The sequence below is a fragment of the Dendropsophus ebraccatus genome, chromosome 3 (genome assembly GCF_027789765.1).
Source record: "Dendropsophus ebraccatus isolate aDenEbr1 chromosome 3, aDenEbr1.pat, whole genome shotgun sequence".
Classification (NCBI taxonomy): Eukaryota; Metazoa; Chordata; class Amphibia; order Anura; family Hylidae; genus Dendropsophus; species Dendropsophus ebraccatus.
In genome coordinates this window covers 85,946,315-85,972,136 of record NC_091456.1, presented here as the reverse complement: position 1 = coordinate 85,972,136, position 25,822 = coordinate 85,946,315, and the positions used below count along the sequence as shown (strand labels likewise).

The following is a 25,822-nucleotide window of genomic DNA, read 5'->3' as shown; positions in this document are numbered from 1 at the left end:
GAGGAGAGCAGGAAGTGGAGAAAGCAGCAGGACCCCAGACTGCAGGCTCACTGCAGTTCTGCTTCTATCTTACTTCAGGTCCCTGCACCAGGTTCTTTCTCCCCTTCTCACCCGACAGCAGAGGAGAGCAGATAGGGGAGGAAACAGGACCCCAGACTGCTCAGTGCAGTTCTCCCGAATCGCCTATCACAGCTGATTCGGGAGTACTGCAGAGAGGCAGGAAGTGGCAAGGGAGCGCAGCGGGCCACCTGTAGCTAGGGGCCTGGTCGCCATGGCGACCGGTGCGACCCCTATAGATATGCCACTGGTGCCACCTCTGCTGGTGACTGGAACTGTCCAAAGCAGGAGAGTTTTTCTATGGGGATTTGCAACAACTTTCGACAATTCCTGTCGCGGACAGGTTGCAACAGAGAAGACGATGTCATACTGGAAAGAAGACACCACTTCCTGCAGGACACACAGCAGATGATTAGTAGTGCAAGACTTGAGTTTTTAAATAGAAATAAATTACACAAATCTATACAGCTTTTGACACCATTTGATTTGAAAGAATATACACTTTGCTGAGGACTTGTGATCTTGAAAAAAAGAGACTGAAATGTATTTATAGCCTTGGGTGCTAACCCACCCTGTTTTTATCTGAAGTCAGATGGGTAAAACCAATTAAAAGCTTCACAATCACCCCCTCCTGAATATTATACCCCCTGAGTGCAGCATTCACATCCCCCTTTGCAACACAGTATATGCCCTTCTTAAAATTCTGTGAAAAATGCTGTTAACAAACCAGTAAAACCCCAATATCTCTGGAATAAGGTGGAGTAGGAAAAACGTTAAAAAAAAAACACCATTGGAATCATCAGATCATTGGAATCAGGGCACTAGGCTACTAGGTGATAATCAAACTATTGGGGGGGGGGGGGCTGACCACAGACCATCTTTAAATGAAATGTTAAATATGAAAATGACATGACATATAATATTTCCAATTTAAAATAATCTAAATCTTACATTCTAGCCACGAAGCCTATAGCCAAGTTGAGGTTTCCTGTTCTATACAGATCATTTGCCAGTAGTGACTTCCTTGTCCATTTAGAAGTACAGTGGAGGGAGACACCAGCATAAACATAACAGGTACACAGTGGCTGTTGCTCACCACCCTTCCCCTCCCTCTAGAATGGCCTCTATAAAGGTCAATGAGCATGCCCATAAGCCCAGAGCATGATGGCAGCCTTCATCATAATGTACAAAAAAAGTATATATATATATTGTGGACATGTCACGGGAAAAGTGCTCGAGGGGGTGTACATCTCACCCAGGTTAATACGGAGTGTGAGATGGTAAGTCCAGGAGGCATCTGTGCTCAGCAGTGTTATGCTGCTGAGCTATTATTTATTATTGCCGGGCCTGGACTTACATGGAATGGCAGATAGGTTTTGGTAGTGGGATTTGCCATTCCCTCCCCCCGATCCAGGTCAGGTTTTGGGGTCAGGTGTCTCTGGCCCTAATCAAGCCTGACAGAGAAAAGCCCTGCAGAGGATCCTTGGTTTGCTCTCAGACAGGAGTGAACAGCCTGTATGGTGTGTTCGCTGGGAGCTGGGGCTTATGCACACCCTGCAATATTACCTGCCAAGTGAAGTGCCAGGGAGGTAACCTGCTGTATTAGTAAGCGCCCAGACGGGCAGGACTTTTTGTTTTGTTTATTCTCACTGCACGGTGTTGCTGTATTTATGTTGCTGGACCGTTTATGCTACAAATAAACACCCAAAGCTGTTTTATGAGCCCAAGTTTGCTGCCTGAACTGTGTCCAAACACACCATCCCCCGGGAAGATCCCTACAATTGGTGCTGCGGAGCGGGCAAAACGGTTGCTAGGGGCAACGGTGTGCATCAACTTGGCTACAGCTGCTTATGTCTTGGGTGAAGGCTGCTGCTTCACTCCAAAAACAGCCAAGCAACATGGAGGAGATGATGAAGCAGTTAATGCAAGTGAATATGCAGCAACAACAGGCTCTGACAGACTATAACCTACGCCTTGAGCAAGCATTGGCCGCACAACAACAGGCTCAGGCAGCCGCTAAACAGGATCAGGCAGCCGCTAACCTGCGCCATGAACAGACAATGGCTGCACATCAGCAAGCAATGGCTCAACAACAGAGACTTATTGAGCACCTAATCGCAAAGCAGGAGGCGTCTGCAGGTGCTAATCCCCAGCTGGTGGCAGCAGCCGCGCCAGAGACTTTGTCTGTGAAAAGAGCCGTGCAGCGTGCGCTGCAAAAGATGACTGCTGATGACGATATTGAGGCCTACTTAACTGTCTTTGAGCGGGTGGCTGAGAGAGAGAAGTTACCCTCCACTGAGTGGGCAGAAGTGATTGTGCCTTATTTAACAGGCGAACCTCAAAAGGCCTATTATGACCTCAGTGAGCAAGAGGTCAAAGACTATCCTCGGCTAAAAGCAGAGATACTCGCCCGACTAGGAGTTACTGCTGCTGTCCGTGCCCGGAGGGTCCGCAACTGGAGCTACAGTCTGGACAAGTCAGCGAGGTCCCAGATGTACGACCTGATCCATTTGGCAAGAAAGTGGTTGGAGCCAGACACCTCTACTCCTGCCCAGATCCTAGAGAGGGTCGTGATGGATCGCTACCTCCGTGCCCTTCCTGCTGATCTACAACGCTGGGTGGGACAAGGCGACCCTAGGAGTGCCGACGAACTCGTCAGCCTTGTGGAGAGGTTCCAGGCGACCGAGGACTACCTCCGTGATGTTCCTGCAGCACCGTCACCTCCCCGGAGTGCCAGATCTGTGCCATCATCTGGTAAGAGACTTCCATCTATTGGGGGAGTGTGGAGGGGTGCTGATAGAGGGAAGAGTGCTCAGGAGGTAACTCAGGGGCAAAAGACTGGTGATGGTCCCCGGTGGCTAAGTGGCCCTAAAAAGGACTCCCTGCCAAGGAGACCAGGCCCTATCCAGTGCTGGAGATGCCATGAGACGGGACATATGTCTGCCCATTGCCCTCTTACCACTGAGCCCATGGAGTGTGACGCTAGCCGGCGTCAGTCGCTATTTGCGGAGCCGTCTTTTGTTGCGGTCACTGGACTAGAGACTGAACCACAAGTCTGCAACATTACTGTAAATGACTTCCCTGTTAAGGCGTTGCTGGACTCAGGAAGCCTTGTCACCCTGGTGCATGCCAGCCTGGTGGCTGGGGACTTTGTGCCAAAAAGACATATGAGTGTGGTATGCATACATGGTGATACAAAGGTTTACCCTATAGTACTGGCTAATGTCGGGACTGAACTAGGCACGGTACAATATGAAGTGGGTGTGGTTAAAAACCTTATGCATAATGTGATATTGGGGCGTGATTTTCCTTTGTTCTGGGCTCTATGGGGAAAACAACAATCCCCTGAAAGGAGTGAGGAGACCCCTAAGTCTATTGCATTACCCACGGTAAATGATAAAAATGTACAGGAGGAATATGATGCTTTTCCTTTGCAGGTCCTGGCTGGTGAGGAAGAGGCTCCTCCCACTGCGCAAAATGTTCCAGACTTAGAGGTGTCTAGGGATAATTTTGGTACTGCACAATTACAGGACCCCACTCTCAAAAATGCTAGAGAGCAGGTCACTGTTATGAATGGGGTACCTCAGGAGCCAGAAGCTGAGAAAAAATTTCCACATTTTTCTATGACTAATGATCTCTTATATAGAGTCACTAAGATTAATGATGAGGTGGTGGAACAGCTTCTGGTGCCTAAGTCGTACCGGCGTCAGGTACTCGACATGGCCCATAATCATGTCCTTGGGGGCCACTTGGGGACAGATAAAACGCAGGAGAGAGTCCTCCAGAGGTTTTATTGGCCTGCGATTTATGCTGACATAAAAAAATACTGTGAGTCATGCCCCACATGTCAGCTTAGCGCTCCAGTGTCGCATTTTCGCAGTCCTTTGGTTCCACTCCCCATCATAGAGGTACCTTTTGACCGGATTGCAATGGACTTGGTGGGTCCCATTGTAAAGTCGGCTAGGGGACACCAGTACATTCTAGTTGTGTTGGACTACGCGACCCGCTATCCTGAGGCTGTACCCCTAAGAAACACTGCCTCTAAAACAATTGCACGGGAATTGTTTTATATGTTTTCCAGGGTGGGGATCCCCAAGGAAATCTTGACCGACCAAGGTGCCCCATTTGTGTCAAAGGTAATGAAAGAGCTATGCAAACTGTTTAAAATCTCACACCTACGTACCTCTGTATATCACCCACAGACAGACGGGTTAGTGGAGAGGTTTAATAAAACCCTGAAACATATGTTAAAAAAAGTGGTGGAAAAGGATGGTTGTGATTGGGATCACTTACTACCTTATCTGATGTTTTCTATTAGGGAAGTACCCCAAGCGTCCACAGGGTTCTCTCCCTTCGAATTAGTCTATGGTCGTCACCCTAGGGGTTTGTTGGATATAGCGAAAGAGACATGGGAAAGTGAGTCCACCCCATACAAGAGTGTTATAGAGCATGTAGCACAAATGCAGGACCGTATAGCCACTGTAATGCCCCTAGTAAGGGAACACCTCCAGAGGGCGCAAGAGGGCCAAAGCAGAATTTACAATCGTTCTGCAAGAATCAGGACATTTAGCCCAGGTGACCGGGTACTCATTCTTGTTCCCACGGTAGAAAGCAAATTCTTAGCAAAGTGGCAGGGTCCCTATGAAATTGTAGAGAAGATCAGTGAGGTCAACTACAAGGTACACCAACCAGGTAGAAGGAAGCCTTTCCAAGTTTATCACATAAACTTGATCAAGCCCTGGAAAGACAGGGAATCCTTGGTGGCGACAAAGCCTGTTGGTCATCTGTCACCACCAATCCCTCCGGTCAGGATTGGGGACACTCTATCAGTATCCCAGAAGCAGGAAGCTAAGGAGTTCCTGCAGAGAAATAAAGGCAAGTTTTCTGACCTACCAGGGCGTACGCATTTAATTAGTCATCATATTGAAACTGAGCCTAGAAGCAGAGTAAACCTGAAGCCCTATAGGATACCAGAAGCACGGAGGGAGGCGGTATCATCCGAGGTAAAACGTATGCTTGACCTAGGAGTCATTGAGGTGTCCCAGAGCGAGTGGTCCAGCCCGATTTGTGTTAATCCCAAAGCCCAATGGAACTTGGAGGTTCTGTAATGACTTTAGAAAGTTAAATGAGATCTCCAAGTTCGATGCCTACCCCATGCCCAGGGTAGATGAGTTGATAGAAAGGATGGGTAATGCCAGGTACATAACTACCCTCGATCTCACTAAGGGCTACTGGCAGATCCCACTCACTCCTAAGGCTAGAGAGAAGACTGCATTCTCCACCCCTGATGGGCTCTTCCAATACGTAGTGATGCCATTCGGGTTACATGGAGCCCCTGCCACTTTTCAGAGGTTGATGGACTTGATTCTGCGACCACATCGTGATTACTCCGCTGCCTACCTCGATGATGTGGTCATTTTTAGCCCGGATTGGGAAAGTCACCTCTGTAAGGTCCAGGCGGTGTTAAATGCCATAAGTGATGCGGGGTTAACCATCAATGCAGAGAAGTGTGCACTAGCCTTAGAGGAGGCCAAATACTTGGGCTACGTTATTGGGAGGGGGTTAGTGAAACCACAACTAAATAAAATCGAGGCAATACAGAATTGGCCTCAACCCCTCACAAAGAAACAGGTCAGAGCTTTCCTGGGTATTACGGGCTATTACCGGAGGTTTGTGCCGAATTTTGCTTCAGTTGCAGCCCCACTAACTGACCTGACAAAGGGTGCAAAGTCCGCAATGGTGACATGGACTCCAGAGGCCGAGAAGGCTTTTCAAAGCCTTAAGTCTGCCCTGTGCCAACAGCCTGTGCTAGTTACCCCTGACTTTAGGCAAGAGTTTTTGGTACAGACAGACGCCTCTAACACAGGGTTAGGTGCCGTCCTCTCACAGGTCGTGAATGGCGAGGAGCACCCGGTGATGTACTTGAGTAGGAAGCTATCCCCGGCCGAGAAAAACTACGCCATTGTGGAGCGAGAGTGTCTGGCAGTGAAGTGGGCCCTAGAGTCCCTGAGGTACTACTTACTAGGCAGGAAATTCAGGTTAGTGACAGACCATGCCCCCCTAACATGGATGAAGCTAAACAAGGAGAAAAACGCAAGGGTGACTAGGTGGTTTTTGTCCCTACAAAACTTTAATTTTACTGTGGAACACCGGCCAGGGAAATTACAGGCAAATGCGGACGCCCTATCAAGGGTACACTGCCTGTGGGGACAATACGCTCAGCCCTCCGGTCTGAAAAAGAGGGGGGGGATATGTGGACATGTCACGGGAAAAGTGCTCGAGGGGGTGTACATCTCACCCAGGTTAATACGGAGTGTGAGATGGTAAGTCCAGGAGGCATCTGTGCTCAGCAGTGTTATGCTGCTGAGCTATTATTTATTATTGCCGGGCCTGGACTTACATGGAATGGCAGATAGGTTTTGGTAGTGGGATTTGCCATTCCCTCCCCCCGATCCAGGTCAGGTTTTGGGGTCAGGTGTCTCTGGCCCTAATCAAGCCTGACAGAGAAAAGCCCTGCAGAGGATCCTTGGTTTGCTCTCAGACAGGAGTGAACAGCCTGTATGGTGTGTTCGCTGGGAGCTGGGGCTTATGCACACCCTGCAATATTACCTGCCAAGTGAAGTGCCAGAGAGGTAACCTGCTGTATTAGTAAGCGCCCAGACGGGCAGGACTTTTTGTTTTGTTTATTCTCACTGCACGGTGTTGCTGTATTTATGTTGCTGGACCGTTTATGCTACAAATAAACACCCAAAGCTGTTTTATGAGCCCAAGTTTGCTGCCTGAACTGTGTCCAAACACACCATCCCCCGGGAAGATCCCTACAATATATATATATATATGTATATATATATATATATATATATATATATATATATATATATATATATATATATATATAAAGAATTCAAAGTATTCAAATAGAAACTGATAAGGAAAAAATATATTTCACAGACAACATACATTGTAGACCCCCCTGATTAAAGGGGTACTGCAGTTATTGATATTTTTTGGTGTATGGCAGGGGTTTCACAGAAAATAATAAACAGCCCATTCTCATCTACCACACTCCCTCTGGGGTAATCCTGTCAAGTCTTTCTGCTAAACGATCTGCTCACTACTGCTCACTACTTCCGAGGTGGACTCAACTCCGCAGTGACAGCCCACTCAGCCAATCGCTGATCATAACGTAGTCTCGCTTCATTCGGTAATTGGCTAAGCAGGCTGTCACTGACAAGACAAGTCAGTCTCTGAAGTAGTGTCCAGAGTGACCAGCAAGGGACCAGAAAACATGACAGGAGGACCCCTGAGGGTGCACGGTAGGTGAGAACAGGCTGTTTATTTTTTTTTGTGCAGCCCCAGCAATATGTGAAAAATATAAATGCCCAAAGTACTCAGGGGAAAGAATCCTTGAAAATGGAAAAAAAAAAAAAAAATGGTCCTCCATTGATTTTAAAATGGGGCAGATGACTGACTGAAAAGGCTGCTGCCATCTGAGGTGAAGTAATACTATATGGGAACTGCACAGGGAGGACCTAATACTTTATGGGGACTGCTATAAAGGGACCTAATACTATTTTAGGGCCGCACAGAGGGAGATTAATATTATATGGGGCTGCATAGAGGGGCCCAATACAATATTGAGGCTGCCCAGAGGAGACCTAATACTATATGAGGACAGCTTAGAAACAGAATGGCTTAATACTATACAGGGGCAGCACATAAGAGTCTAATACTACATGACGGCACAGAGGGGAACCTAATACTATATGGGAGCACAGAGGTGGGCTTGCCTACTACATGAAGGCACAGAGGGTAAATAATGATGGGGAGTTAAGAATGATGTTAAAGCTTCAGAGCCTAAAATGCTTGACAGATTCTGCAGAAGTCTGCATGATGGCCCCAGCCAGATGGAGAAGGAAAGAAAAAGTGACTCCTCATGTGATTCACAGACTTGGGAGTTAAACATACAGTATATAATGCTTGAGTGAACTGTGGAAACTGAAGGGTGAGCCCCAAAGAATGATTTCCTTTGGTGGGTCCACGATAGTCCAGTCCAAGACTGTTTTAAGTTATCCACTACAGATCATTGATCCACACTAAATTTCCACTCTAAAAAAGCACTATATAACTTTAATGGGAATCCCCATGTGGAAAAAAAATTACTTGTCACTTGTTCCATGAAAATTTTACCCATGGTCTGCAAAGAGCAGCAGGACAAGGATTAGTATGCCTCAGTTTTCTTTTGCCAATTCAGCAAAGGATTTTTTGGATGGAAAATGTCATCATGTCCTAGGTGTTCCATAAGAAGAACTTGCTAGGTAATAAAGTTTTGTGAGCAAAACACAATCAGTACTGTTACAACCAGGCAGTCTCTCTGCATTTTACAAAAGGAGAGGGAAGTGCAGGTTTTAGAGACAATGGATGGAATTTAATATTGTTTGCTGAGTGCCCGACATGCCAACACTATTGCGTATGGTGTACTTTTGTGTTATTTACTATTTTGCTGCATATTTATTTGTACATTTTGTCCTACCCTCAGTTATTACCCTGTCCACAAGTAAAAAGGTAGAGTAACGTTTTTCATTAAAAGGGTACTCAAAAGAAATTTTTTTTTTAGGTTAACTGGTGTCAGAAAGTTATACAAATTAGCAAAATTATTTCTATTAAAAAATCTCAAGTCTATATTTTTCTTTGTTGGCAGGCTTCAGCTATTACTGGAAATATTAAAATGGATTTCTGCCAGTTTAAGTACATATTCCTTCCTGTTTCAATATATTATTGTGATGTTATTTCCATTTTAGGTACAGCCTATCAGGTGATATACTACATGGAGTGTGTTTAATTTATGCTGCTATAATTGTCCTTACATCAAAATCTAAAGATGTGGAAATAAAGGTAAAAATGTCATCATACAATTTATACACATAGTAAAAAATATATAGTCACTTTTAACTTTAAGGAGACAGATGGTTTAAAGAAATGTCTTCCTACAATGCGCACTAATAACAGTAAGTTAGTGGAGGTGAAATGGTAAATAAAAATGAAGGATTTAACTTGCATTACAACCCATTAGCTTTCAATAAAAAAGAACTGATTGCATATACTTTTTTCATAGTTCTCTTATATCAGGTTTGTATTTTTAATATCCTTACCTCATGTCATAGTGCCTTGTCAAAACTTTTGATCTATGAAGGATCGGGTTCCATATCCCCTATCAATCGCTAATATGAAGGGACCTAAGAATTTATTTAGCCCTGTGCCCCATTGTTTGCTTTGTTTGGCTTATGAAAAAAAGGAAAAATTGGCCGCACATCTATGACTCTATTCACACTACAGGTTGCACGCTGCTCGTGGCTTAAAGCGTAACTGTCATTTCAGGGTAATTTTTCTGAAAACATTAAATATCAACAGTACAAGCGATTTTAAGAAACTCTAATAGGTTTTATGTACTAAAATAGTTTCCTTCTGTAGTGAAAAAGCAATCTCCCAGCCTCCCCCCTCACATCAAATGAAGCAGGATTTCTGTCTCCATTATGTGGCTATGGAGAGGGGAGGGGCTGTTAGGAGTGACTGAGCACGGAGGATTTCTGCAAAGCACAACACCCTGCAATCTTCTCTCAGTAAGTTCATAGATAAGCACTGACCTTTCTGACTCCAGAATCCTGCGGTTTAGGTGCCCAGAGAGTCTACAAACAGCTGACCTTCATGTCACCTCTTCCTGCTCCCTCATCTCCCTCAGCCCCTCCCCCCTTTATAGGCTTACAATGGAGAGAGCAGAACACATCTTCACTGGCTTCTCTGTAATGAAGACGTGTTTGCCTGATAATGCACAGATAAGAAGTCAGGGGGGGAGGCTGGGAGATTGCTTCTTGAGTACAGAAGGAGGCTTTTTTGGCTGATGAAACCTATTACAGAGTTTCTTAAAATCGCTTATACTACTGATTTCTGCAATAAAAAAAAACATGACAGTTACGCTTTAAGTACAGACAAAAAAACAGAAGGTTCAGCAGCAACCCACAGGTGCAAGGGCTTACCGTATATACTCCTCCCAGCGTACACACGGTAAACGGCTCTGTAGATATTAAAAAATGAGGATCTTAGCAAACTATTTAATCAAACAGAGTGTACCACGTCGCCAACGTTAAGGCGTCCTCAAGACATGGCTCCTACTCTAGCATTTTCACCCTAGCAATGGCCTCTCCTGGGCTGAAAAAGCCTATAACTGGGCAGATAGGAGCCAAATGATCTTTTTTATAGCACCCTTGGGACATGGGTGGAGTGCAGGCCAAAAGGAGGTAGCCACACACCCCACATTCAACAGAAAAAAAGGAAAAATTGGCCTGCACTCCACCCTGTATTGCTGTAAGAGGGAGCAGAATCAATCAGAAATTAAAACGACTCTTTACCCACAATCTGACCCCCCCCCCCCCAAAAAAAAAAAAAAAAACACTTGTACCTTCGGATAGCTGCTTTTAATCCAAGGTCTGTCCTGTGGTCCGTTCGGCAGGTGATGCAGTTATTGTCCTAAAAAAATACTTTAAAATTTGAAGCCCTGTGCCAAACGGGAGTATCTGTGCCCTAACTTTGCACCCCCCCCCCCCGTCCCTCCTCCCCACTCTCTTCATCATTAGAAATGCCACTGGAACATTTTCTACATGCTGAACACTGCACAGGTCCTTAACGATCAAGCCCATGTGCCCTGCTGACACAGGTGGGGAATAGGAGGCAATCTGCCTGGAGCCTTCCTAATGATAAAGAGGGCGGGGAGGAGGGACAGAGAGGTTGTTTAAAGTTAGGGCACAGATACTCCCATTTGGCACGAGGCTTCAAGTTTAAAAGTATTTTTTTAGGACAATAACTGCATCACCTGCCAAATGGACCGCTGGACAGATCTTGGATTAAAAGCAGCTATGGTACCCACAATCTGCCCACCCCAAACCCCTTGTACCTTCCAATAGATGCTTTTAATCCAAGATCTGTTGTGGGGTCCGTTCGGCAGGTGAAGCAGTTATTGTCCTAAAAAACAACTTTTAAACTTGCAGCCCTGTGCCAAACTGGTGTGGCTTAGAGTGGCTATGCATTAGACTGGCACAACCTCTCTGTCCTTCCTCCCCGCCCTCTTCATCATTAGGAATGCTCTAGGCAGATATTTTCCAGTTCATCAGCTTTGTGAACACTGAACATGGGCTGGATCGTTAAGGCACCTGTGCAGTGTTCACTGCAGAGGAATAGGAAAAATCCTGCTAGTGGCATTCCTAATGATGAGGAGGGTGGGGAGGAGGGACGGAGGGGTGGTGCAAAGTTAGGGCACAGATACTCTAGGCCACGGCAGTTTGACACAGAGTTGCAAGTTTTAAAGTAGTTTTTTTAGGACGATAACTGCATCACCTGCTGAGCGGTGAGGTGAGGACAGATCTTGGATTAAAAGCAGCTATCCGATGGTACAAGTGGTTTGGGGGGGGACAGATTGTGGGTACAGAGTAGCTTTAAGGCTCGATTTACACATAACATATCCGCAGCGGATTTCACGCTGCAAGTTCGCAGCAAAATCCTCTGTGGATACTTCTGTAATTTCCAATGTGATTACATACTCACAGCGGGATTGTCATACCGCTGAGTGTATGTAAGTGTCGGCCCCAATAACCCCCTGCTGCCGGGAAGATACTTTACCTGCTCCATGATCCGGCCGCATCTGAGGCTCCCGGAGGTACCCCACAGCCAATCAGTGACTGAGACAGGGCCATGCACTAATTGGCTGCGTGGGACCTCCGGGAGCCTCAGATGCGGCTAGAGTGTGGAGCAGGTGGAGCTAGTAATATATCAATTCTCATCCAGTTAATCATTTGCTCCTTGGAGTCATTCAAACCAGACTAGGTATTTGATATATTCTACCACTGCCTACTTGTGTCAGTCACCAGAGAGCAATACATTGTACTCATATGTCATACAATTAGTGCCACTTAAAGCTGGCTTAAAGGTTATTCAAGAGTAGACGATAACATATCCATTATGTTGCAAGTAGAGATGAGCGAACCTCGAGCATGCTTGAGTCCATCCGAACCCGATCGTTCGGCATTTGATTAGCAGTGACTGCTAAAGTTGGATAAAGCTCTAAGGTTGTCTGGAAAACATGGATACAGCCAATGACTATATCCATGCTTTCCACATAGCCTTAGGGCTTTAAGCAACTTCAGCAGCCACCGCTAATCAAATGCCAAACGATCGGGTTCGGATGGACTCGAGCATGCTCGAGGTTCGCTCATCTCTAGTTGCAAGGCATGGAGGGTGCCTTTTGTGTCAGTACCTGCATAGTGGAGTGGTGTCTCTTCTTTTACTGGATACAGAACAAGGTAATGCTAGTAAGGCTTAGAGAGACCAATCGCAAGCACTTGTGGCCAGCAGACACCAATACATAGAGCTAAAGAGGCATGAAATGCAGACACCAGACCTAACTAGCCCGACACTCCTGCCTCTTGATTGGCTGCAGACTCAACACAGTGTGGATGTACAACCTGATATTCCCACATGCCCCAACACAGGGAAAGAAAGCACCCGAAGTGAAGCGCAGTGTAATGGCAGGGTGCACATGACAGGGATAGTCTGACTAGCAGGGTAAGAGTAATAAGGGGTTGCTGTGGAGACAGAGCAGGGTGAAATGCAGGGCAAAGGGAGGGGCCAGAGGTTATAAGAGGCAAAGGAAGCGTGCTGGTGGTCAGTGTGAGCTGGTTGGTGAAAGTTCCCGCCCGCTCTGTATAATAACCTTGGGTTATAGTTAGTTGTCACAGTGGCATGGGCAGGAGGGGGATTTGGAGGCGGTGGTGCCTTAAAGCGTAACTGTCATTTCAGGGCCATTTTTTAAAAAACATTAAATATCAATAGTACAAGCGATTTTAAGAATCTCTGTAATAGGTTTTATGTACTAAACGAGTTTCCTTCTGTAGTGAAAAAGCAATCTCCCAGCCTCCCCCCTCACATCAAATGAAGCAGAATTTCTGTCTCCATTATGTGGCTATGGAGAGGGGAGGGGCTGTTAGGAGTGACTGAGCACAGAGGATTTCTGCAAAGCACAACACCCTGCAATCTTCTCTCAGTAAGTTCATAGATAAGCACTGACCTTTCTGACTCCAGAATCCTGCGGTTTAGGTGCCCAGAGAGTCTACAAACAGCTGACCTTCATGTCACCTCTTCCTGCTCCCTCATCTCCCTCAGCCCCTCCCCCCTTCATAGGCTTACAATGGAGAGAGCAGAACCCGTCTTCACTGGCTTCTCTGTAATGAAGACGTGTTTGCCTGATAATGCACAGATAAGAAGTCAGGGGGGGAGGCTGGGAGATTGCTTCTTGAGTACAGAAGGAGGCTTTTTTGGCTGATGAAACCTATTACAGAGTTTCTTAAAATCGCTTATACTACTGATTTCTGCAATAAAAAAAAATATGACAGTTACGCTTTAAATGGGCAGTTAAATAATTAGTTTGTTGGGAAGTTAGAGTACTTCCCAGGTTAATTATGTTGGTTATGGTGCTGGGGTGTTATCCAGCTATATATATATATATAAAGGAGACCTTGTGGCCAACGGCCCAGGGAAGAGTTTGGACTCCAGTTTATGGTGCCCTCGGGTCTGGCGCCCACGGCTGGGGGTAAAGGGAGACCTGTTTTTGGAATATGGAAAGTAATATGCCTTCAAGTCCCCTTCCTTTCAGGGATAATAACAATTCTGTGACTTATTGGGTTATAAAGTTATTTACAATATTTTTACAGTAATGTTTATACTTTGGAGTTTTTATATTTTGTTAATAAAATTGGGCTGCTGTGGCACCAAACCCAGTGTCAGTGTCAAGTATCTGAGGACAAGTGGGGGTGGTGTTGGGTACACAGCGTATCTAGAATATTCCCTAGTCAAGCACAGGGTCAGGTGAGATTTTGACTAAATATATCTTTATTTAAAAAAAATCTGTTAAATTGTCAAATGTCTGACATTTATGGCAGTCTTCATTCATTTTTCTTTAACTATTCTTGTCTCTGATCTCTGGTCAGCAAATCGAACTACACATTTCCCTTATTTTATCCATGCATATTATTAGAATTTCTTCTTTTTATACGGAGCATTGAACTTGCATGCTCCAAATTTATATCAAGAGTAAGGTGGCTTGTATTGGATATTTACAGATTTGCATTCTATTAAAACATAGAAACTAAAATGTATTATATAACTATACCATAGATCTGCTTTTGTCCAGGTTTTAATTTCTTCAGGCGTAGATGAGACTGGATCACTGATTCATCAGATTTTGGATTACACACTTATGTTAAGCAAGAGCGACCCCTACAAGTGGTTAGAGAGATCCTGGTTTTCCCTCCTTGTGACTAAGGTAAGTATTAGTCAACAGTAGTTTATTTTGTGCACTGTAAACCGAAATACAGGTTCCTGAGCATTATTTGTTACACACTGATTAACCTTTGAATGACCAGTAATATGCCTTTTTACCATGGTCAATGGAAATACAGTGGTTCTTTGGTTTAAGAGTAACTTGGATTGAGAATGTTTTGCAAGAAGAGCTCACAGTTTGTCAAAATTGTAACTTGCATCCTAATGTAATGCCACCAATATTTTCCAGGAAGAGAAAATCTTGCTTTCATTCCCATGCAATAACCCCATGGTGTCTTGTCTACTGCTAAATAGAGGCTACTCATTACAATGGTTGCTCTCTGCATCCCTTGACCAACTGAAAAAACAGTTCCCAGAAGTCCCCTCAAAGGTTGTAAAGGTAAGAAAACATAAGTACTACTCTGATATATCTGTCTAACACCATGATTGCTATAAATAAATATTAATAATAATGCTCACTATAAAAAGTGCACAATGTAAGAAGAGGTTGTCAACCTCTTAAAGGACATCTCTGGCCGGGTGGGGGGGGGGGGGACCCTCAAAGAGATTTTACATACTTGGCCTGCAGACTGCAGAGTCTTGTTCTATAATCTTTGAATCCCATATTTTGAAACATTTGATGTGCCATCCTTTTACTCCAGAAGTGCTTCTTTTTAACAAATCGGCTTAAGGGTCCTGGCCAAAGCCAGAAATGGATTTGAAAAGAGGAAAAATCTCAGGCTTTCCTTTATGACCTGATCTCTGTTTATAAACTGTTTCTGGCTTTGGCTTCAAATCTTTGGCAGATAATCTGTCAGATAATCTTTCTGTGTAAATGGACCCTAAGGGACCAATTGACGTGTATGTTAAAACAAAAGGTCAATTATCTTAACCCCTTCAGGACGGAACTAATTTTCATTTTCTATTTGTGCAGTGTAATTGAAAAAAAAAGGAATTTGTTTTCATTTTAGGGGGGTTTCGTGTTTACACCAGTTGTCCCATAGTAAAACTGACATGATATATAAGTTCCCTAAGTTAGTAAGATTACAACAATATGTAATTTATATAACTGTTATTTTATCTGACTACTTGTAAACCTTTTTTTTTTTTTTTTTTTTAAAGTGTTTAAAATTGCTGAGTGTTATAATCTGCTCTTTCCATCGGTACTTGCTTGCGTAAATGTAACTTTTTGATCACTTTTTAGTACAATTTTTCAGAATTTGATGTAAAAAAACTGCAATTTTGCACTTTGCGAGATCAGGAATGTGATAATTTAATAGTTCGGCAATTACACATGCAGCAATACGAAAAAAAAATTTATACTTTAAATTTTAATCCCCTGGAGGACTTCTTTATACACAGGACTGATCTCCCATAGAGATCAATGCTGTGTATATAATAGAGGAGGAACAGGGTTGCCCCTGATCTTCACGCTATGTATTAATCTGTATCACAACGTGTTCCAACAACTGTGAAGATCAATGATTTTAAGACTTAGCTTTTATTTATTTAATAAAATAAATGTGCGATAAAGTGTAATTAAAATAAGAGAACATGGAAAATTATCTTTTTGGTTAATCACAAGGACCCTACTATTAAGGTCATGCAGTTATGACTGACAATGCCAGAAAGACTGGATAGTATAGTACCAGCAGTGAATCAGGTATGCAATCTTGCTGACGCTGTATAGTACAGCACTATATATGTGATATATCACTATTTGTGTGTCGGATAGATATCAATAAATAGTGGATAATGTATGTAATGTATATCACTGTTAGAGACTCTGTGTCAGATAGCTTGATGGCAGTGACCGCATCGGGGGTTAAATAACCAGTAAACCAATATTGGATGCGGATCCGCAAGCTCTGAAGTCTCCTCAGATATAGTGAATATACAGGTTACTGCACTTTGTGATCAATATCACTGTAAGAAGGTTACGTGATGTATCACTATTAGGGACACTGTATCCGATATCTTGGTATTGGAGACTGCATCGGGGGTTCAAAGACCAGTAGGATCAGTCTCTAGATGCGGTTCTCCAGGATATGGTGTCTCTATGATAATATAATAGTTAACTTGGATTCACGCTATAAACACTGATTGTGAGTGATAGCCAGGTCCGGCGTCATGCCGGCTGAGACGGGACACGGTATACCTGTCACTGATAGCTGCTAACTTGTTCCAGATGTTCCATGTCTCTTAAGAAGTTAAAAACACATCACAAACACCCACCACCAACCCCAACGTTTCGCCACTATACTTGCGGCTTTCTCAAGATGATCACGCAAGTAGTGATATATCACCTATATAGCACTGTACTATACAGCGTCAGCAAGATTGCATACCTGATTCTTTGCTGGTGCTATACTATCCAGTCTTTCTGGCATTGTCTGTCATATCTACATGACCTCAAAAGTAGGGTCCTTGTGATTAACCGAAAAGATAATTTTCCATGTTCGCTTATTTTAATTACACTTTATCGCACATTTATTTTAATTAAATAAAATAAAAGCTTAAAATTATTGATCTTCACAGTTGTTGGAACACGTGATACAGTGTATATAATACAGCACTGATCGATTAGATCAGTGCCATACTACTCTGGGCTGCTGCAGACAAGATCTACAGATTGTCGAGCTAGGATCAGCTTCAGTGCGACGCTGAGTCCGACCCGGTAAAAAGAAGGGATCTCCCCTCTGCGATCGGACCGCGGTGGGAAGATCCCCCCACTAGACACCAGGCATGGGGGCACATAAGACATTTAAATGCAATCGTCAGTTTTGACAGCAGCTTTTAAATGTCTAATTAGCAGGTGCAGCTATCGGACCATGCGCACTAATAGCCGTGGCCTCGGGCTGAAGATAACAGCACCAGATCTCTTGCCTTTCCTACATCCTGACGGCATGCTTTGCCTAATGATTTCTGGAGCTGCCGTTTCAGCTGCTTGCAAGTTTCTTTCTCTAGTTCCTACCTGCTTCACTGCTCTCTCAAAGACAGTTCTGTGTTAAAGATAATTGAGCCTTGAGCAGGGCAGTTTCTAGTTCTTTTTGGCAACAGGGCGACCCTTGATAAAAGCCCCCCCCCCCCCCCCCCCCCCCCCCGGGGAAGGAAGGAGGGAGGGCTACTATCAAGATTTTGCACCCCTACCAAATAATATTATACTGAATAGACAAACATCATTTAGTTGATCGGAGTTGATCTGAGGCGTCACTTTCCTTTTCCTCTCCTTCTGGCCCAGACCACCATGATGATTTCTTGCAGTTAGAATTCGTCTCTTCAGAACCTGCCACACAAACATCTCAGGCTTCATACTTTTTCAGCAACTTCATTCCCTTTTCCAACTTATAGGGTCTCAAAATGTAATAATTGCGCTATTTGGTGCAGTAAAGTCAGTAGGTGTGTGAGTTACCCCTTGTATGTAGGATCCCCTGCTGTGCATATAGTAATAATGTCCCCTGTGCCCTTCGTATAGTAATAATGCCCCCTGTGCTGTGCCCTTATATAGTAATAATGTCCCCTGCTGTGCCCCATATAGTAATAATGTCCTCCTGCACTAACCCCATGTAGTAGTAATGTCCCCCTGCACTCACCCCATATGTCACCCTGCATTTCCCATATAGTAATATTGTCCTCCTGTACTCCCCCAAATAGTAATAATGTCCCCCTGCATTTCCCATGTAGTAATAAGGTCCTCCTGTACTCCCCCCATATAGTAATAATGTCCTTCTGTACTCCCCCCATATAGTAATAATGCCCTCCTGTACTCCCCCCATATAGTAATAATGTCCTTCTGTACTCCCCCATATAGTAATAATGTCCTCCTGTACTCCCCCCATACAGTAATAATGTCCTCCCCCATACAGTAATAATGTCCTCCTGTACTCCCCCATATAGTAGTAATGTCCTCCTGTACTCCCCCATATAGTAATAATGTCCTTCTGTACTCCCCCATACAGTAATAATGTCCTCCTGTACTTCCCCCATATAGTAATAATGTCCTCCTGTACTCTCCCCATATAGTAATAATGTCCTCCTGTACTCCCCCCATATAGTAATAATGTCCTCCTTACTCCCCCCATACAGTAATAATTTCCTCCCCCCATACAGTAATAATGTCCTCCTGTACTCCCCCCATATAGTAATAATGTCCTCCTGTACTCACCCCATATAGTAATAATGTCCTTCTGTACTCCCCCCATATAGTAATAATGTCCTGTACTCCCCCCATACAGTAATAATGTCCTCCCCCCATACAGTAATAATGTCCTCCTGTACTCCCCCCATATAGTAATAATGTCCTCCTGTACTCCCCCCATATAGTATTAATGTCCTTCTGTACTCCCCCATATAGTAATAATGTCCTCCTGTACTCTCCCCATATAGTAATAATGTCCTCCTGTACTCCCCCATATAGTAATAATGTCCTCCTGTACTCCCCCATACAGTAATAATGTCCTCCTGTACTCTCCCCATATAGTAATAATGTCCTCCTGTACTCCCCCCATATAGTAATAATGTCCCCTTGCATTAACCCCTTGATCTCCACAGTAATGCTCAAAGTCCAAGTAATGTGCAAAGTTCAAGTTTAAAAAAACAAAAATCCTACTCACCTGTCCTCCGTTCCAACGCTGCTCGGCCTAATCCTCCTGTAGTCTGCGGCTTACAGGTCTTCTCCTACAGGCGGCGCGTGATGAAATGACGTCATCACGCACGGCCTGCAGGAGAGGACTGTAGTGAGTGGCGATGCGTACATAGTAGTTTTGAGCAGCTGAGCGGGCGGCCGGCGGCAGTGTGCAGTGCTTCCCTTTCAGCTGTGTGGCGGCGCACCGCGCAGCTGAAGGGGAACACTGGCTGAGACGGGGCCGGGCGGCATTACAGCGACAGAGAAGATTCTGCGCCCCCTGTAGGACCACAGATTCTGCCCCCCGACATGGCAGAAGCGGCCTGGAGGTGAGGGCGGAGATGTGGGAGGTGAGGGGGGAGATCCGGGAGGAGGGGGCGCCACCGGGGGGGGGGGTCCGTTTTACCGCCCTCAGGGAAGAGGGGGCGGGATTGGTGAGCAGGGGTGCCGATGATGCTGTAGGTCCGAGTGGCCTGTTGGGCGCCCCCTAGCATTCGGCGCCCCGTGCGGTGGCCCGGCCCTGACCTTGAGCATGCACACTGCCAGGAAAACATGTATTTTCCAGGACTTTCCAAAGCTACATCCAACTTCTTCAGCCACCGTTAATCAAATGCCGCACATGCCTCACTAAACCTGTCACTTTTGATGGTTGCAAAAGTCCATCCAGTGATTGGCTGGATTAAAAACACAGAAAGGCTCTGTTCACACAATGTTGAAATTGAGTGGATGGCCGCCATTTAATGGCAAATATTTGCTGTTATTTTAAAACAACGGCTGTTATATTGAAATAATGGCCATTATTTACTGTTATATGACGGCCATCCACTCAATTTCACCATTGTGTGATCAGATGCTTTCTCTGTTTTTAATCCACTCCTGGTTTTGGTTGCAATATGAGGACCACAATACTGACTGAAATATACGTAGTGTGAACCCAGCATTGGCTGTGGCAGTCATGCTGTGTGTTAAGAGGGACCAAGACATGGAGATAATGTATTTATGTGCATTGATGCAACACTGACATCATATGCAGAGGCAAATGGCTATAGAAACAACAAACAAAGCAAAGTAAGACTTTGTTCATATTATGTTTGTGTGCATGGATATATATATTTGCTTTGTATGTTGGGAACAAATCCTACTGTGTATGGCAGCATACCTATAGACTATCACTATGTCAAAACACATGTCTTTTTAGCGTCTGTTTGCCTGGTGTACATCAAAATACATTTATTATACTGTACCGAAAAGCATACTTGGCAAAAACATATTCCTACCATTTACAAATCTGTATAACACCTGTGGCACCAGTTAATAAAAAAAATGTGGCTCTCGACTGAATTCCTCCTACGGGTTGTTGAAAAGTGAATGTTGCATTATAAATATTCCATGAACATGCATTGGATCCATCATTCTCTTAAACTTTTTTTTTTTAGCACTTTACTGATATCACTGCCATCCATCAGTTAAGCTTATCCTCAAGACTTTCTCAACCACCAACTGGTATGGAACCCACTGCTGCCATTCAAGAACCTTTTACCATCCACATTCAACCTGTCAGCAATAAAATTTTGCAGCCAGATATTTTATTGAGTGAAATAAGAACTACAAAATCTAATAACCCATCTTCAACCTTCCCTGTCCAAAGATATCAAAACAAAGATAATGTATCAGAACCACTACTGCTTTCAGCCATTCACTCATTACAGTGTTATAGGAGGTCAACCATGTTCGACACATTTTCTAACCCCCTACAAAAGTTGGCAAAGTCTGAAAATGTATTGGAACAGGCCTTACACAAGTCTGCCTGTCTAGAAGGCAGTACTGTTGATGGACCATTGTCCTCTGGGCAACACAGTTCATTGCACAGAGTTTGCTATCACCCAAACACTGAACAAGAACCAAACTTTTCTATTAACCAAGAAAGATTCTATGCAGATATATCAAGTGAATGGAATTCAACCAATCCATCATATTGTGGAAATGAGTTAAGGAATAGTATCTGTGTTAGCCAACCTCTACCTCCAGAGACACGGAGGGGCCCTTTAAAACAAACACAGTGGAAATTTCACAGCTATCCTGACACAGATATCGGCAATAAAGAATCTGACAGCTCCAAAAAAGGAATTATTGGAAAGAGGAGATTAACAGTAAACAGTATCATGACAAACGAAGGAATGTCAGCAGGTACAGTGTGTATCCAAACGTTAACCAAGGTATTTGACAAGTATGAACTTGTAAGGAAAATGCATGCACAGTCTTATATTGAGATGTTCACATAGAACATTAGTTTTTTTTCCCTCTCTTCTGTTTTTCCATGAAGCATCCCTTCCAGCCTACTAAACTTCAACACTATTTAGTACATATTACACAATGCTTAGCAGGGTTCTCTGTTTTTTTGTATTTGCTCATGGAAACATTGGGGGACAAAACACAGCCTCAGACCCTCAGATGATAGATATAAATAGCTGATCATAACGATATACACGCCATGCGAAGGAAACTATTTAGCATGCTATTTTAACTGGGTGAGACTTAGGAAATGTCCCTGCTTTAATGGTTACTGTCATATTTGTAAATCACTTTACCAAATATTTACCAAAAATTACTTGCAATCTGCTGTTCACTGGCAGAACCCAGAAACCAGGAAGTGGCAGCAAGGCATAGCATGTGCTATGTGCAATGGGGTGGGGCTGGCGGGCTGGCGGGGAGACCCTTGGTTGTGTGCATGCGAGCTGAGGCATTTTATTTTTTATCCTCCAGAGGATCTGATCTGCACTGTACTTGAAAGGTAAATTAAGGCTTCCTTCTTCTCCCAACAGCAGTTCAGTGCTTATTGTAACCCCTTCCTTGTTCTGCTGCTGTGCTGTACATTAAAGGTCGATCAAGGCTTCCTTCTCATCTCAGCAGCAGTAGTGTAACCCCTTCCTTATCATGAAGCTACTGTTTCTTTCCTTTCTGTTCACATAGCACCTTGCAAAGGCAGTAATTAGTAATCCCGTCTTCCTGCACATACCATCTAGAGCAGGTGTGTCAAATTTTAGCTTTAGCTTTGGCTGTCCAAGCATGATGGGAGTTGTAGTTTTGTACCAGCTGGAGGGCCTGAGTTTGACGCGTGTGATCTAGAACAGTGGTGTGCCCGAGGGAGAAGGTAAGAGCATGTGTCCTTCTGCTTAACCCCTTATGTACCGCAGTGTTAGTGGCCCAATGTTTACTTACAAGCTGCAACACAAAAAAAGGGTTAACAAGCGGAAGACAGAGATCTCTGTTTCACTGCACTGATAACCTCTGACCTCTCTTCTCCAGCTGGCAATCAAGTAGAAAAGGAAAATGTGCAGAGCTCCTTGCAAAGGTCGGGGTTATCAGTGCACCATCAGTAAAGCATATCTACAGTGCTTTGTGTTGTGCGTAGGCGAGGGGGGCACCTTTAAAATTTTTGCTCTGAGGCCCTGTGAATCCTAGCTACACCCCTGATCATCCTCCAGCACAGTGTTAACCTGGCTAGTCCAGTGCACTTTCATCAGCACTATGTAAAGGATTAGCATATAGGAGTAAGTGCTTTGCTGTGATTGTGCAGGCAACTAATGGAAATACTAAAAGTGCAGACTAGATAGACCCAGTGAACTTTTTATGCCGACAATGTCAGTAAAAAGTGTATTGGTCTCTCCCCAGACCCCACCGACTAATTATGTTGTTGGAGTTAGGGGTCAACAGTAATGGAAAACTTCCTGACAGAGATTCATTCTGGCTGTGGCTTGCATTACCACCAGTGCCCAACAATACTTTTATTAATTGCAATGCAGCAGTACCACTGTCTCAATATGCTCACTTCATTAAGAGAATTTAGATCTAAATTTATTTAAACTGATTAAGGCTAGGTTCACACACAGTATATTTCAGGCAGTATTTGGTCCTCATGTCAGGTCCTCATAGCAACCAAAACCAGAAGTGGATTGAAAACACAGAAAGGCTCTGTTCACAAAATGTTGTAATTGAGTGGATGGCCGTCATTTAATGGCAAATATTTGCTGTTATTTTAAAACAACGGCTGTTATATTGAAATAATGGCAGTTATTTACTGTTATATGGCGGCCATCCACTCAATTTCACCATTGTGTGAACAGAGCCTTTCTGTGTTTTCAATCCACTCCTGGTTTTGGTTGCTATGAGGACCTGACATGAGGACCAAATACTGCCTGAAATATACTGTGTGTGAACCCATCCACTCAATTTCACCATTGTGTGAACAGAGCCTTTCTGTGCTTTTAATCCACTCCTGGTTTTGGTTGCTATGAGGACCTGAACCCAGCCTAAAATAGGAATTTAATGCAATACCTTTGTTGAGATTATCTCACTTCAAATGCACTTGTATAGTGGTTTCTGAATTAGGAGCTTGGCAAAAATTATTTAGTTTTATAAAAAGGTAAGACTGTGATACAACCACATTGTGTGAACACAGCAGAAAGTTCATCATTGTACTAAATGGATTCTTTATATTTGTTTTTTTCTTTGAAAACAGAAACAAGTATTACTGAGCAGTTTCAACAGAAAAGGAAAAAGTTAACTTATGAGAGAGTTCCAGGAAGATGCGATGGTCAAACTCGCCTCAGGTTTTTTTAATATAATCTTTACAGTTAATGGCTCTGTAAGTAAGTTACGCTACTTTGGCTGTAACCATAACTTTTGTGTTACAAATATATGGTCAGTTTTATGTATTCTTTTTGTGGATATCTTCTTTATTTACATTTGTTTCTAGAAAAAGTCACTTATAGACCCGAAATCCAAATGTCCAAATATCCAAAAACTGCCTAGCTACAGTATGTAAACATCTTAGTTTGGTGTTTGAATTTTAATATGTCCATCTCAAACATAATGGTTGTCAGCAACTTAGGGCCCTATTACACGGAATAATAATCGGCTATATTGGCCCGATCTGGCCGATTATCACTCCATGTAATACACGATCATCGGCTGATCGTTGATTTAGGTTTGGACCTATAATCATTGGGCAACAACTGCACATCTCTACGTTTAATATCAATGCGTGGTCAGCGGCTGACAATTTGCAAAGAGTATACATTACCTATCCATGCTCCATGCTTTCCGGGTCCTGTGCACTGCAGCTTCAGTGTGGCCTGTCTGAGCTGACAGGCTGCTTAGCCAATCGCTGGCCGGGACCACCGCGCCCAGTAATTGGCTGAGCAGCCTGTCAGCTGAGACAGGGCTCTCTGAAGCGGCAGCACACAGGACCCGGGAAGAAGACCATAAACAGGTGATGTATACAGTTTTGGCAAGGGCTGCAAGTACATGGGTAAAGATGTCCATGCAGCCGTTATTAAACGATTATCAGGCCTTGTAATAGGCCCAGTAAATGAGCTCTGATCTAGCAGATCGGTGCTCGTTTACAGTTATGATCAGGCCCCCATTGGCCCATGTAATAGGACCCTAAGGCTCTGTATGCCAGATGTAGACTCATAAATGTCTGAAAGGCCTCAATGAAGATTTTACTAATAGGGGTCCTTTCATCCAGGCAGATAAGTGCCTGACAGAAGTGCCAACCAACTATGTAGAAATCGGTAAGTGCAATGATCATCAAGGTCAATTATTGGGAGTTAACAATTGTACAAACGACGGTTGGACCATTTCACACAGGGAGATGTGCAATCAATTTTTAGGCTTTCACAATCAGTAAGGTCAGCTGACAAGTGCTAGCTTGTTTCCTTGCTGTTTATGCTTTACACAGGGCAATGATAGATCTAGGTAAAAGGGCCTTAATGGGAATGTGACATCAAAAATTACCTATTGTTTAAATCAAGTTTTTATGTTAAACATATTCTTCTAAGGTTTTTGGTCATTTTTTTTTTAGTTTTCCATTTTACTATTTAAATTATACATCTTACAATTTTTATTCTCACCATTGGGTCTTAAACTAAGCTAAACCTCCCTGTTCTGTCTGTGGAGATAAGCAGGAGACTGCTGGAAAGTGATGTGTACAAAATTACAGCAAAGGGTGACACCAGTAGATACAGATTTCAATAGATTAAGGGCCGTATTACAGGGGATGATTATAGCTTGAAAAATCGTTAGATCGTTTGGATTTAAATGATAAACATATTGTGTAATAGCAGGCAACGATTAAAAGACCAACGATAATTGTTTGATAGAATCTAGACCTATTTTCATCGTTGATCATTCACAAATCGTTCGAACAACGTTCGGTGTAATAACACGTCATTCGATCATTTCCTAGTCTATCAGCCAGGAAAGGACAAGGACCAGAACAACCGTAAGTAACAATCATGGTCCTGTGTAATAGGGTGAACGATTTAAGATCGTTCGTCATAGCGATCGTTCGAGATTGTTTATCAACAAAAAATCATCCAGTGTAATACCACCCTAAGTTTAGAGCTAAGCTTGAAGGCTCACAGAGTATGCTCAGTAATGTCCTGTCCATTGACATCTTATGTCCATGGGGCTATAAAGCATATCACCTAATGCTATCAAAAAGAGCTCAGGCAAGATGGCTGCCCTCAGAATAGTTTACGCAAATTAAAAAAAAAAGAAGTCAGAACCTAGAAACAAACTAGTGGTACAGTCAGTATCTGCCTGGAGAAAAAATTTCTTTAACATTTAGCACTCTGGGCCCAGCAGGGGGTAAAGGGTGTGAGTTCTCAAACTTTTTAATCACAGGAAAGTACCTTACTTTAGAAAACAGATTGTTTTCCATGCTATACAAATTGCGACAAATAACCATAATATATGTATCTAGGTGAATTA

At 43.6% G+C, this 25,822-nt stretch overlaps 1 protein-coding gene across 6 annotated transcripts in view; it reads left to right on the top strand.

Moving 5' to 3' along the window:
- Window positions 1-23,700, top strand: part of SHOC1 (shortage in chiasmata 1) — a 134,549-nt gene extending 110,849 nt beyond the window's left edge. For 5 of the 6 annotated variants that reach the window (XM_069964340.1, XM_069964337.1, XM_069964339.1 and 2 more), the window contains 5 exons: window positions 8,859-8,952; window positions 14,294-14,425; window positions 14,672-14,821; window positions 20,482-21,232; window positions 23,565-23,700. In XM_069964340.1, coding sequence (XP_069820441.1) covers window positions 8,859-8,952; window positions 14,294-14,425; window positions 14,672-14,821; window positions 20,482-21,232; window positions 23,565-23,665 — 1,228 coding nt within the window. In that variant the 3' untranslated portion in view covers window positions 23,666-23,700. Of the gene's footprint in view, window positions 1-1,015; window positions 1,132-8,858; window positions 8,953-14,293; window positions 14,426-14,671; window positions 14,822-20,481; window positions 21,233-23,564 lie in introns of those variants that run through there. The other variant, XR_011362317.1, reaches the window with a different exon arrangement.
- The last annotated feature ends 2,122 nt before the right edge of the window (window positions 23,701-25,822 follow it).